This window comes from Oreochromis niloticus, linkage group LG17 (assembly GCF_001858045.2).
Source record: "Oreochromis niloticus isolate F11D_XX linkage group LG17, O_niloticus_UMD_NMBU, whole genome shotgun sequence".
NCBI lineage: Eukaryota > Metazoa > Chordata > Actinopteri > Cichliformes > Cichlidae > Oreochromis > Oreochromis niloticus.
This window is the reverse complement of record NC_031981.2, coordinates 34,675,784-34,690,909: the sequence shown is the minus strand read 5'-3', so window position 1 is coordinate 34,690,909 and position 15,126 is coordinate 34,675,784. Positions and strand designations below refer to the sequence as shown.

The 15,126-nt window shown below is 42.7% G+C and overlaps 1 protein-coding gene across 2 annotated transcripts in view; it reads right to left on the bottom strand.

The window, feature by feature from the left end:
* Positions 1-15,126, bottom strand: part of gas2l3 (growth arrest-specific 2 like 3) — a 29,715-nt gene that overhangs the window by 2,920 nt on the left and 11,669 nt on the right. Inside the window, exons 1-7 of one of the 2 annotated variants that reach the window (XM_025899391.1) lie at positions 12,742-12,890; positions 9,640-9,695; positions 4,020-4,206; positions 2,940-3,058; positions 2,492-2,633; positions 1,458-1,521; positions 1,230-1,371 (exon numbers count right to left, since the gene is read on the bottom strand). In XM_025899391.1, coding sequence (XP_025755176.1) covers positions 1,230-1,371; positions 1,458-1,521; positions 2,492-2,633; positions 2,940-3,058; positions 4,020-4,206; positions 9,640-9,663 — 678 coding nt within the window. In that variant the 5' untranslated portion in view covers positions 9,664-9,695; positions 12,742-12,890. Of the gene's footprint in view, positions 1-1,229; positions 1,372-1,457; positions 1,522-2,491; positions 2,634-2,939; positions 3,059-4,019; positions 4,207-9,639; positions 9,696-12,741; positions 12,891-15,126 lie in introns of those variants that run through there. The other variant, XM_005460423.4, reaches the window with a different exon arrangement.

The following is a 15,126-nucleotide window of genomic DNA, read 5'->3' as shown; positions in this document are numbered from 1 at the left end:
GGGGATTTTTGAGATTGATGAAAATGTCCGGGTTTTCTGTGGGCCTACAGAGGACGTGTGACGTCATCCAACGAGTGGTTGTTCTGCCTCACAGACGGGACACAGCGCACCTGATGATCTTTAAAAGATGCCAAAGCGCAAGTGCAGCTTTTCAGAAGAACTGCAAAATAAATTTCCCTTGTACTGGTAATTTTTTTTTTTCCCCTTTTACACAGACGAGACATTATTTCTGTACCATTATTTAATTCCAGAGGTTTTTAAGCTTTTTTTTTTTTTGCACTTGTTGACTTGTAAAAGCCTATATGATATTTTTTATTTCACCACTCATTAACCACACAGAGAAGGCATCGTTTAAATATGTTAACATTTTCTTAAAAAGTTCTTCATGACTAGGCCGTGTCTTTTTTTTTTTTTTTTTTTTTTTTTTAAAATCAAAATATGGTCACCCTACTTTAATGACCTCACGTTTGCTTAAGCGAGCAGTAATCCATCCACTAACTACATCCTCTGTGTCACTGAAGTCCAACACGTCTACTTTATGATAAAATTTCTCTAAAGATGAGACCAATGACCGGGTGATGAAGGCACCTGTCAGGCAGCACAGGTTACAAGGAGCTGATTGTTGCTGCTCAAACGTAATGGGCAGACTCAGTTGGGAATAAACACACTGGGATTGTGGATGCTTTTATCCAAAGTGCCTTCCACTTCAACGAGTGCAGTTTATTTTTAGCACAGCCATCTCCTCTGGGAATAAAACTATCAACTGTGACAGTGTTGGTGCATCATTTTACCCAGTGAACCACACAGAGGGCTGAACCCTCCTAACACCACCCTCAGTCTCCATCAGTGAGGCAGAGTGAGATGGACCATTTCCACCCACTGCGAGTACATATGTACGACGGCCCACATGTGTAGCCTGGAGGTCACGTGTCATTTGCCGTCACACGTGACCTCAAGTGGTGACAGAGCATCACATGGTCGACTGTGATGCGTCATGCACCCTCTGGGGTGCCAATGGCAGTCCGGCGCCATTTTGGCTCAGCGTCAACGTGGTTGCACACGTACCACCTATTCAGCTGCCTCACGCCAGCGTGTGCTTTAAATTCACACACATCTCATCTCTCCACGCTCTGATCACAGCGACGTCGGTGAAGGAGGCCACAGTTTTTGCCTCAAGGTGAAAAACCTCATATCGTGTTTGTTTCAGTTTGTTTTATCACTGAACTCACCCCGGGTTGGTAGAGGCCGCCATGCTGGCAGCACACGCTGAAGGTTTTGACGGCCGGAGGTGGCTCCTCTGTCAAGAGCAGAGTCTCCTCCATTTCGATCTCCTTCTCCAGCTTCACCAGCACAGGAGGCTCCACGCCATACCTGAGACACACAGTGATTACAGTGGAACTTCAATCTTAAACCATTTCTAATCCCTCTAGAAGTGCCTTCGGTGTTTAAAGACTTACTTGGAGATGATGCGACCGATCTCCAGCAGACAGAGGCAAACCTGCCGAGGCTCCTTGTGCAGCACTGAGGCAGAAAACAAAGCCGATTAGTTACAACAACAGCGGACGCTCCTGCTCCCTTTGGACGGGGTGAGGCAGACAGAACAGGAGCAACAAAGTGAACTTGCGTGTTGAACTCCAAAACATGACGCGATGAGTGCAACGTTAAAAGTTAATTATTCCCCAAGGAGACAATGAGGGATTCGGTGAGCACAACTTTAGAGTCACTCGAGGGCATTAACAAAAACATTTTTCTATGTTTACACATGCTGTGCTCCAAATCGCCCCAATCCGGTTTGCTGGGGAGCCTTTTATTTGTAATGAAGTGATCTCCCATAGAGAGTACTCAGAGTGATTGCTCTCCTCAACAGATCCTATTAAACCATTAAGAAGTACAGCTTAAAGAGCAGACTCAACTTACAGCCCGGATCTAGTCCTTTTCATCCCATTAGCATCCTGAACATGAAGCCCAACACTGGAAGTTGGGGATAACTACATGTGTTACAGCAGTTAGTACAAATCTACAAACCTCAACAATGAGATGAAAAAAGAAAGTGTGCAGGAAAATTCAAAGCTAAGGTTTTTAAATCCAAAAGCAGGAGTCAGCTGATAGAAAACATGTTGTGTGTTCACATAGTTGCATCTAAATCACCCCGATTAAAAGATTTTTATCAACTAAGATGAAATTTTTGTGCCGTGCCAAAGTTTTAGACGGAGAACAAAGCTTAAAGTTTAATAACAGAAGAATTTTAATGAGTTACTTTGTGTTCTTACAGTAACTCAACAGCCCAGAATCTGGCCTGAGTGTGACTCAGGTCAGAAGGCGGTCAGAGTTCAAGCTGCAGTGAACAAACTTGTATAAAGATTGACGACAAGAGAACTGAAAGATTTCTTACTTCTAAAGATAACAAAAAACATGGCTACTCCACCACAGAGAGCAAGCAGCTTATTGTTGGTTTGTGCTGCAGTGTGTTGTGTGTGTTGTAGGTCTTTACCAAGTCCTTCTGACTCAAACAAGTAGGTCTCCTCTACACCGATGTGTCGGCACCAGGCCAGGAAGTTGGCGGTGTTGTCGCGAGCAAAGAAGGAGCCTGGAGAGGCATCCCGCTTGCATGCTACCTTCCTTGTGGGAAACAGCTGTCATGAGAAGAAAGTAAACCTTTAACGTCACGAACCATGACGTCGAGGCGATTTATGTCAAACAAACGAAGGAAAAGAGTTTCTTCAATACAAAGAAATCCTGTGGTCTGAATATAATCTGGTCAAATTCTATTAAAACGTGTACCAAACACATGGCACAAAGGATTCTATGTCCAGGAAATTCATTTAGTTTCATCATACTAGGGTGTTCATAGGTCTTCCCAAACATCCCCCATGTGAGAGCAGGAAAGCTGTCCTTTGGACCGTCGTCCGAGCTATTTTCATCGCTGCCTTGTGACTCACCTTGCTGAGCGCGGAAGGGCAGCTCTCGGCGATCTTGGTCTGCAGCACACCGATAAGCTTGCACAGCTTCACACCATTATTCAGGTCCTCCATGAAAACCTCGGCTCTCACCTCCTCTCCTGGAAAAGAGAGAGGAGTTTATTATATATTCTAAAATACAGAATAATCTTCACTCATCTGTACCGAGCTCAATGCAAAAACAGCCTACCTTACCTGGTTTTTTCCAGTTCTTTGAAAAGATCACGTTCACACAACAAAAGCCTTTTTCCCCCTCCTTTCCCTCTGTCGTTTGTCCTTTTGTTTAAAAAGATACCACAATGAAAGACTTCAGCTTTTCAACAAGAGCCTACTGAAGGAATTATAGCTTTCCCACGACCCTTTATTGTCAAATCACCGCTCTAGGCAACTCCACAAAGGCTACTAAGGGAACAAAATCCACGATACCATCCCGCAAAGTGAGAAAGATTGCCCTGCAAAAGTTTATTTTCCATCAACAACACTGAGCCCCCAAGGCCTGGAACTTTACCCACCATTTGCCACCTGCTTCTGCAGCATCCAGCCTCTCTGGATTGATGATCAGTGGTCAAACAGTTTAAAACAAATCTTATAATGTGGGTCTTTATGGTCATGGTACCAATAATTTACATTTAGTGTAAGCACCTGCCCACATTCCTCATGAGAAAACTCAAAGTCTGCCTCTGAAAACACAAACGTATTCAGCAACAACAATAGAGTTACCAGTCAGCTTTGATTTCCTACTATATTCTAAAGGGACAATAGATGTCAGTAGAATAGCACACACGGACAAAATGAAAGATTTGGTTCCACTGTGGTTTCAGTGGTTTGCTATGAGCTGGTTGGGAATAGCAGCATTCAAATCCAATTACATGGGAAACCCGTGTCAATAGCGCTTCAGTACTTTCCTAGCCTGGAGGTGGAAACTGTTCACATGCAACCGTCAGCTGTTAATTCCCAAACGCACAGGTTTGGACACAGGCACGGTTCTACAATACACCTGGAAACATTTAAAAAAAAAAAAAAAAAGGAAAAAAAAAGTGATGCAGAACAGCTGATGCTTACCCAGCATGCCAGTGAGCCATATGGCCAGGTCCTCCTGCATGGGCACCAGTGTGGCCTCGTGCCGCACTGCCAGCCACTGGTCATACTGGAAGACGTCTGTGAGGCCGGGGCCGTGCCGCTGCACTAATGGGCTGCGAGGGCTCTTGGGGCTCAGTGAGGGGGCGTCAAACTTCTCCCCAAACCACACCTGGAAAACAAAGAATCGCACATGCAGGAAAAACAATTAAATAAAATCAAGAACGCAGATGACTGTGTTAAATACTGCCAACTGTTTTCGATGTCAGGGCTTGGTTTGTGCTTTGACACAAACTAAACCAAGGGTCCCCAACTCCAGGCCTTGAGGGCCGGTGTCCTGCAGGTTTTAGATCTCACCCTGGGTCTACACACCTGAATTAAATGATTAGTTCATTACCAAGCCTCTGGAGAACTGCAAGACGTGTTGAGGAGGTCATTTAGCCATTTGAATCAGCTGTGTTGGATCACGGACACATCTAAAAACTCCAGGACACCGGCCCTCGAGGCCTGGAGTTTGGGACCCCTGAACTAAACTATCGAGTCTTGTATTGACGGTGTGTGCCTTTCCAAGTCATATCCAATCAGCTGAATGCAACACAAGTGGACTTCAGAGGTACAGCAGAGCAGAGTTTGTCCTGTTTGAAAGCAGGTAGGCTACCTGTTCTCCAACTCTTTTACTCTCTTTACCTCCAGGCTTTTGTTGTTCAAACAAACGCACAGAAAATATTATCTTTTCCATGAGGAGCTGTGTTATAAGTCTGAGCATGCCTCAATCAGCACACAGTCTGTGAAAACAAGTCCACAGACTTTTTTTGGAAAACACTGAAAAACGACTAAAGATTAGGAATCATTCCACGGCCAGCTCTCTGCAACATTATCATAGCCTACCTACCCATTCAGCCCAGCACCGAGAGAATGAGGGGAATTTATGGGAGCCATCCATGCAGAGAGGACACGTCAGGGATGCCGTCACAGCACACTTCACTTCTATGTGAACACACACTCCACACGGCACGCTCCAACAGATCCACTGAAGCTCAGCCTGTTTTTAAACCTTCCATCATCAGTTTTACTTTAATTGATATCATGTCCAACTAAAAGCCATTATTTGCTTTAGGTCTGTGAGGAAATATTGATAAAAAATAAATAAATACATGTTTTGCCTGGAGTGAGCTGCTGACCCCAGCTCGAGACAGTGATGTCCCATCATATTCATCTCTTCTGTCACACACTCCCTTTCTATTCTCCCTCACTTTTTTAGTCACTGGTTCAAGTCACTGATTTTAAAAGAAAATAGAGAAAGAAAATATTCCTGAGACAACATCTGATGGGGTTGCAAAGTCATCTGTGTATAGCATTAACCTTGATTGTCAGAGCATTAGCAATGTGTTCACTTAAAAGACACATGACAAAGCTAAAGCTTCTTCTCCCCGAGTGTGTGTGAGGCACGTGCACAAACTAGTTACCCCATTTTGTTCTTAAGTTTTTGATTGTTTAAAGGCAGCCGACCATGTAATCTAGAAACCAGCAGCAGATGTGCACCGTGACAGCTCGTCCAGACATTACATAACTCACTTCAGGATGACACCCCCTCCTACCCTGTATGCTGACATCTGTCTAGGATACAGTCTTTAATCTTTGCATCCATCTCATACCATTGAGCAAAAAGGGGACACGGAGTCTACTGTGCTTAAAACAAACCGCAGTCTTGTTGAGGCCTTGAATGAATCGCATTCGCTCAGCAAACGCTATTAATTCACAAACAGGAAACCTTCCGGGCAGCGGAACAGAGGGACTGTTATACAGTAATGGGCTTGTACTGATACTCTGAGCCGTCCCAGACACTGTTCAGGATACTGTATGCGCAAGCTTCGAGTAGTCTTGTAAACAATGAAGCACTGAATTAGGGATATTGAATCTTTAGTAAGTCTTTGGCAAGATAAATCTCTTTATAGTAAATAAAACTACATTATAGGTTATAAGAGAGAACTTATTAGGACTGTGTGAACTTGGTCTTTAACCTTCAATGTCAATATGCACTTTTATAATGGGGATTCCAGAGAGAAAAGTGGGGAAAAAAAAAAAACAAAACACAACACACACTCTTCCTATACAGATTAACTGTATAAAAACACAATCATGCTCTGTGCCCTCCATTTTTGCAAATCACATGTTGACTTTGAGGTTCTGCTCCGGTGATTTAATACTGCACATCCATTAAGCTGGCTCTCAAGAGGCAAGCTCATCAAAGCAGCAGAGGCCCAGAGTTCCTGAGTTTTTAAACCCCCAGTAAGGGTCAAGATTCACGACAATCATATCCTACGTTTCCCATAATTCTCTAAAATCCAACTTGAACCCTGTTTGTAGAGTGAGAGGTTTCATCTGGCAATCACATCTGATTCCACAGTGTTAGATAAGTCATAAAGTTGGGTTCAGCTGGAACAGTGCCAGCTCATATAAGCTGATGGCTCAGCTGATGAACTTCCATGCATAAATTAAATTAATGACATAATGATGCTATATGAGGTGCTATTTGAGGCTTTAGCCTACATACAAGCTGCTTTGCAACCCACCTCCAAAACAGGACCTCTTTTCTTGTCATTTCTAACTTAACAATTGTCACATTTCTTGTTGCTGAAAGCTGCTGTGCTCTGTGTCGGGGTCCCTGCCTGCAGCTTTCCAATGTCTGCACTTTAAAGAGCTGGAAGATCCAAAACAAACCCATAGAGGTAAACCTGAATGAGGGTAGATGTAAATAATCTTTTTGTGACAGTGGATCTGTCTGAATTGAGGGAGGAGATAGCATTACTGTGACAAAGCCCCATGTTCATCCATGTCATATCACCTTTGACCCCAAAGTGTTGAGGAGCTTAAAAACATGGGAAAGTGGCAAAACGCCCAATGTTCAGAATGGTCCCACTGTCTCAAGGTTGTCTCGCTTTAAAAGACACTGATTACGCAACAGCTCAGAAGCTTAACCTGCCTGCGGTGTTCTCTACAGTCACAACAACGCATGTTATTTTTCGCAACATGCAGCGTAGTGCAACTTTGGATTATCCCCAGTGGTCAGGCAGCATTTCTAATCGGCACAGCGCCTTTTACATCACTTCTCAAACTAGTACTTGCACCTGACTGTATGCAGGCTCAGTGAGCATTCAGGTTTAAAAGCTTAATGAAGGCGAATGGTGCGAGTATAGGGGAATTCAACACTGACCCCTCCCCAAACAACCCTTTTCTACTTACTCATTAGGTACAGGATTGCGTATTGGTAATCCAGAAAAAAGAAGGGGGCTTTGTGCCTGTATGTTGCCAATTACTTGAATTACTAGTTTCTGATGCTCTTAACTTAAGCCACTTACACCAATTCCCTAAAACAATAGCAAATAGTAAGAAGGTCAAAGGGGAACACTGAGATATATCTATACATCTCTCTCCATCTAGTAAGATCTTGATGTGTTCTCTTGAATAATCCTGAGGGTGGTAGAGGAAGTTGTCCCCTGATTGCACCATTGGTGGTTTGACCTCCAAGTGTCCTCGGGCAAAATGCTAAATACCAAGTTGCTCCCACTGGCAGCAGTGTGTGAATGGGTGAATAAGAATCTTTATGGAGCGTTCTGAGCACACCGAGCCAGGAAAGGGTCACGTGAATGGAAAACATTTTTTTATCTTTATTTCAATGACTCTTGCAAAAGATGTCCATTGACAACAAGAATTTAGGAGTCAATGTTCAACTACAGTTATCAAGTTAAATGTTGTGTAGCTCAACCAGATCTGAAGGATCATTTCCCAAGTCACTCTGTTCTTTTCAGAATGACTTGAGCTTTCTGATTGGTTGAGTGTATAGGTGACTATTATCCTCTTACCCAAGTTTTTCAGGTTTTGCCTGTCCCTTTTATGTCTGTTTAGTGATTGTAGCCATTACTGCTAATCTATTTTCTGTTTTAGCAACAACCAGCAAATTGAGCATTTAGCAGTTGAACTTGATTACTTGGTGGAGACCAAAGCAGATCTAAAAGTGCGACTGTGATCATTACTAATTCAAGGTAATGTTGCTCCACTTTGCTGCTCTAGTTTTTAGCAGAACTTTCTTTTTGACATTTTACTAACACGTAAGAATACATCTATTTTTCATCTTGGTGTGAGTTTTAACCCACAGCTACTATCACAAGAGATTTCAGAGGCAACAAAGCCTCAGACATTACATATGATAATCGCTGCATTTTTACTGACGCTGTTATAGATAAGCGCATATGCCGCTTAGACTTCCACGAGTGAATAACATCTTCAGCATGAGTGAGTAGAGCAGTCAGTGTGTGACCGGTTATTGAATGTGACTGCTCTACATGGGCAGTGAAGCTCTGAGTCGAGCTGTGGAAGTCGCTGCAGTGTTACAGTCTGCATCATCACTACAATCTGATATGGATCAATAACCTCACAGGATGACTGATTGATATTTGGAAAATAAAACCCACTAAATACTCCGCTTCTCCATCTACACCCCACCAAAGTACATCCTCCCCAAAAATATCGAGAGTCCAAACCCCAACCTAAAGATTTTATTGCATTTACCCTGACATCTCTATAAAAGAGGGAATTTGGAAATCCCAGCTGCTGTTTTGTCTGCTCTGTGCCACTGAAGATGATTGAGATGCTGCTAAAGGTCTGAGAATCAAAGTTAAAAGTAATAAAGGAGGATGAAACACTTTACTTTCACATGTTAACAACTGATGCATTTTTTGGGCAAATCTTTTCCTTTCTCTTATTTACCCAGCATGTTTTTTTTACATTCCAAATTTCACTCAGATTATAGTTTGGTGCTACCAAACCATAATTTGGGAAAAATAAAACAAAACCTAAAAAGATATTGTGCTACATAAACTATAAAGGAAACCAAATATCGTCTGGTGCAGGCCAACCTTCTAAGTAATGCAATCTTTTCTAAAGCCTCATCAACACATTGACATCAGCCAGAGAGCTTTCCTGCCACATGTTATTCACACAGCACTGAGATACATATTTCGCATATCTTCAGTCCAAGACGGGCGGCGAGAGCCAGGACTTTCCGAACCAGAGAAAAGGAGGTGCTGCCATGTGACAAATTTGTAATACGATACATGTGTTGTTTTGGTTTTTGGGATGGGTAACACTTCGTTGCTGGGAGGGGTGGGGGGGGGGAGCCAAATATATAAAAACCATTGTGCATTCCACCCACTCCCCCTTAAAAATGTGCGGGGGAAACTCCTCAGGGTCCGAGCAGTGGAACGTCAGACATGCATAACAAAAACAAGACGGCATGCTGCAACACAGGTGGGCTCGCCACAGTTGTTGAGTGGAAAGACAGATGTCTGCACTTCTTTAATTTGAACACCACAACGTGCAGTATGTGGGAACTTCTTCCCTCAGCATGGCACTGAGGCTCTGACTGGCCCAAAGGGGGCGCTACGATAAGGACTCAAAATCAAGTCAGCCCTACAGCATGTGCTAAAACGTATAGCTGCTGTACAAGCCCAGAATGAGGACAGCACTGGTTTAAACTGATACTAAACATCCATGTGTTTGTGACCTCCATGTATATCAGACTTATTGAGATGGGTGATGAGCCTACCTGGATCCCAGCCTGGACAGCCATTACTTTGATCCTAGATGATTCCCCTTTTCATTCTGCAGAAACATGAGGGAAAAAAGAAAAGAAACAGGTTTCAGACTAAATAAAGTTACAGTAGTGCAAAACGTAAAATCAAATTCTAATAAGAACCACGTGTTTAAATATCTTGTGTTGTCTTTGCACCATTTTCAATTTAATAAAAATCCTCATGCTGTTTTCTTTATCTTTTACTTAAAGAATGTGAACAAGAAATTCCAGAGAGCTTCATCTGCGTTCCTGAAAACTGCTAATCAAGATGCACAGGGTATCTGATTAAAAGCTACCCAAGGGAGTTTTAAAGGAACAGTTCACCCTTTTAGCCAACTCCTGCATAAACACATCATGTTGATGCATTTAATATGGATCTGGAGGTGATTAGCCGACTTCAGCACACCATGAAAAGACATGCTTTTTAGGAGTTTCTTTTGAAACAGCAGTGGGAGTGGTATCCACTTAAGAGTCTTGAGACCTTGGTGTTGCTGGACAGCAAAGAGAAATGCTGCACAAGTGTGAGGTGGATGACTAACCAGCTTCTTTATAAAAACTGGTTTCACAATGAAACTCATTCTGAGAACATATGGTGTTCTGTATTCGTACAGACGGGGGAAAATGTTCTTAATTTATCCAACTTTTTTTTTTTTTTTTTTTTTTTTTAAAAACACTAACATTCAGAGCAGGGTAAACTCCAGGTAAGGTAATATTATTTATACAGCACATTTCACTACATGTAAACTGTGTGTGCCAACAAAAGCTGCAAGTTCATTGTTGCTAAACCTGCTTAATGATGAGCCTAAAAATAACAATGTGTAATAAATCTCAGTTTCCCAAACACCAAAGTGGCATCTTTGCATCCATTAATATGATGAACATAAAATACAGCTGGAAAACGTTTGGCATGTCATTTTTATGAATGATGTAAGCAATTAATCAATTGACTAGTTGTTTAATTAGTACTTTGGCAAACCCCCATACAGCAAAAGCTAGGTGAGGATAAAATGACAAATTATGTATTAGCTGGAAGAATTTACACAGTTAGCAATTTAGCTAGGTTAAAATCAAGTGAAAGTCTTGCTAATACTACCACTTCACATGTATGACAACCTTGGACATGACCACATCATTACAAACTTTATCCAAAGTGGAAATGGCAGTTGTAGCCAATCATGAGCTGCTTTTTCTTGCTGGTGAGTCAAGAAAAAAACCAAACCAAAACAAACAAACAAAAAAAAAACAACAAAAAAAAAACCAAGAAACATTTCATTGACTGTACAAAAAATAAATAAATAAATACAAATAATGAAGGTGCAGCCCTATAATCAATAAATTTTGCTTACTGGCTGTGGTACGACTTGACTTAAGCGGTCAAAGAAGTGCAGGAGGCTGATGCCGTCCAGTGTAGCAAGTGATTTATTCACCATTTTGTGACCCAAACAATCTTTACAAAAAATAAATAAGAAACTCAACTCCAAATTAACTCCGTTCAAATAAACATAACTGAACTCAAATCAACAGAAATTAAGGTCAAACTGCACACAGCTACACTGACCTGAACCTTTCTTCTCAAACACCTGAGTTCTTCTGCTTAAATAGTCCACTTAACCAAACGATTTCTCCTCTGGACTATTCCATTCAGTAGGTAAGATGAACATGATTATATTCAAACCTCTACTACTACTCTTTACTGGCAACATAAACTCTATGGTGTAATCAATACATATTACAACAATAGATCTATTTCTCCATAAACACTCTAAAATCAACTTTATTAAATTACAAGAGTTCTTCCCCTCCCGCACTTGGTCTCATCCTGTGACCTCAGATGAACCCAGAAGGTATAAAGCAGGAAGTAAAACTACATTTCCTCCTTTTGTTTCTGGAAGACAGGTAGGTAAGGTAAGTTCTAAACAATACAAATTAACAGTTGAAATAAATAACATGTTAACTTAACAAACTTGTAGGAATTGATTTAAACCATGATGTTATATTATATAATCTGGAAAAGTGCAAAACATAAACAAACCCGGGATAGTAGATGTTTGCCTATTGCAGATTACATGTGAAATATGGTTAAATCAAAACAAGAATGTTAACTATGAGTATAGACAAGTGGTACTCTCACCCACTTTGTCACACTGACTAACCCTACACTGGAACACGCGGACTCCCTGCAGAGCCATATGAGAGCAGGAATGATCTGCAAGCTTAACTGGTTCTAGACAGTGATTTCTAAGCTCTATTAGGACATATGTTGATTATCTCATGAAGTCCATTCCATGTAGCTCTTCTCCCCAACTTAATCTTCATAGTTTTCCTTCATCTCTCAGTCACAGAGGACCTGTTTTATTAAAGAATTAGACAGGAAAGCCAAATGTGACTGTGCTGAGTTAAATAGCAGAAGGAAGTTAAAGAAGATATAAACAGCAAATGACCTCCTGGGTTAAAGAGGAGGTCCATGCTGTTTTTGCTGGACATGCAATGAGTTTAGGAGGAATCAAACTTTCTCACAAAGGGAGTGATGGAGTGCTGCTCTCCATCTTTCCCTACACAGGATGTGAGGGATTACCCTGACCCTCCAATGTCCCCGAGGGTGTGTGTTTGACAAAGAAAGACAGTGGGTGGGGTGAGAAAGCAATCCCAAGCATGGAGATCCTAATAACACTGACAATTTGGTCAACGCAGCTGAGGCAATAGTCTGTCCACACCAACGACAACCCCTGCATTCTCCTTGGACACACAAACCTCAGCTTATATCCACCACAAAATGGAAAGTGAAATGGGTTTGTGAAACTTCTACACTGCAGTATTTCACCGTTCTGGTGTTTTCCACTGATGTTGTAATAAACAGATTGACAAAACTGACATAAACCGATAAATTCCGGCAGCTTTACATAAAAATACCACCACAACTGACACAGAAATGATTTGTTCATCAGAAGCCAGCCCGACAGTGCTGTGCACAGTCATCCAATACCACAACTGCAGCCCAGGGGAGAGGAAATGCAAGTCAGTGACCAAGGACAGGTCGGGATGGACTAGAAAGGATGACAACACGAGACAACTTACCTGAGAACAATAAACATTGGGGATAGTCAGGGAAGATGCTGCAGCAAGCAACTCTGATCAACCTCCAAAACACATCCTCAATGACGAGCCGAAAACCCTGCGATGTGTCCGGGCAAAGCGGCTCCAACGTCTCTGCTTCCACGAGTGAGCGAGGAGTGAAAGGCAGTGAGAGAATGACAAGGAGGGAGGGTGGGAGGAGAGATGGATGGGAGGAGGTGCAAAGGGAGAGCCCTGACTAATCAAGTGGCTACGCTTCGCTAAGCCCTGACCACCCCCTTGCTTCCTCCCCCCAACAATCCTGTCACAGTGGGACCCCTCTCACAAAGCATCCATTGTTTTGTTAGACACACACACACACACACACACACACACACACACACACACACACACACACACACACGCACGCGCGCGCACGCACGCACGCACACGCACGCACGCACACCTCAAAACCAGTAACCAAACGCGGAACTCCCCAATCAGGGTGCCTAACCCTAACCCCCCCAGGCTTGTCCCACCAGAGGATCCAGACAATCTTCCAAGCCAGTACCCAGCAGAGTGTTTGAGGATGGAGGCAGGCCAACAGTAAGAACCTCTCCAGTTGTTAAGCCGCAGGTGCAAAGGAAAATGACATTAGCATCCATGTGGAAAGTGCTTCAATAAAACTGCCTCAAAGAGAGTAAACTTCAAGGCGGCAAAAGCAGAGCATGTGACGTCATCAGATCAGATGCCCAGATGTTGGTCTGACACAGCTGTTTCAAGTAGCTTCATTCTAATGACTTCAGTGTTTGACAATCAAACCCAGATTGTTCACTTGCCACAGCATCTGTAGATTGTCTAATTCTCTACAAGATATCACAACATGCTTCGAGTAATTCCTGGTGTTGCTCAAGATCAAACAACATTTCGTTTTTTAAATTTGAGATAAAGGTCAGGGGAATGCGTGTGACAGTTGCAGTATGGGTAGTGGCAATAATTGACAGATTAGGTCAGAGACAGAGCACTGAGAAGCATGATTTGTGACATCTACGTCAAGCTTAAGAAGATTTCCGTGAAGTCTTTTAAAGCACGGTTTGGACATAACCTCAGGGCTACAAAGCAAAATACCCAGAAGCAATGGAAAAACATGGCGACATTTAGAGTTCTAAAGATCCAGAATGGCTCTGCTTCTTTTCAGCATACATGCAGTCGTGACGGGTCACACTCAACAACACTGGACAAAGGGCAAATCTTTGGCTCTGGACTCCAGTTGTGTGCATCTGGGGCTCCAGCAGAGCCTGAGAGCACGATTTCCTGCAGAGACCAAAGGCACCCACACACAGTCAAATGTCAAGCACAGAGGAGGGCGAGAGCTGAAGTCAAAAAAAAAAAAAAAAAAATGGGGAGGCGAAGACAAAGCACGTTTCACTATGGTGAACTTTGGTGTGGCACACTGTAAAGGGCATTGTTTAACTCTATGACACTGAGAACTACCACGCACATTCCTCCACGGTCTGAGGGGAAAAAAAAAAAAAAAAAAAAAAAGCCCCGTCTGTTCCCCTCTTTAAACTCGGTTTCCATAAATTTTAGTGCATTTGCTACAGCGCACTTCCCTATGATTGGGGTAAAGCTTAAGGGTAGGAATGATTTGGCATAGCAGAGATAACTGGTTGGGATCAGGGTAAGGTTGGGGTCAATTTAATCAATCTCAGACTAGTTGAGGCTGGTGATAATGTCCCATTCACACTTAGATAAGAGGAAAACATCAGGGAACAACATCAGCACTCTTCAATTCATATGGAATGTGTCTTCATCACCTTACAGCTCTTGTCGACAGGATTTTTTCAATATCCTGGCTCTTAAAATTGTCTATCCATACATTCCCTTCCACTTATCCATTTCAGGGTCGCAGGGGGGCTGGAGCATATGCCAGATGTCTTAGGGCGAGAGGCAGAGTACTGCCTGGACAGGTCACCCGTCTGTCATAGGGCTAACATATAGAGACAGACAACCATGCACACTCAGATTCACTACCACGGGCAATTTAGAATTACCAATTAACCCAACCCCACTGACTGGCTGTCTTTGGACTGTGAGAGGAAGCCGGAGTGCCTGGAGAGAACCCACACAAACACAGGGAGAACATGGAAACTCGGGAAACAAAAAACTCTGGCTCAGGTTTGATTGTGTGTACAACCTGTTCTTCTAGCTATGAATAAAAAACCTTGTTACAGGTTTTACTCCCTCGGGGTGGAATAAAGCCCTTTCAAGATGGTCCATCTACATGATGCCTGCAGTCTTCAGTGTGTATGCAGTTTCAGATAATGTGAAATATTCAGACTTTAACAGGACTTAAAGGAAATATTCCTAGCTGGAGCTGCAGCGTAAACTCAACATAGATGCCGTGTG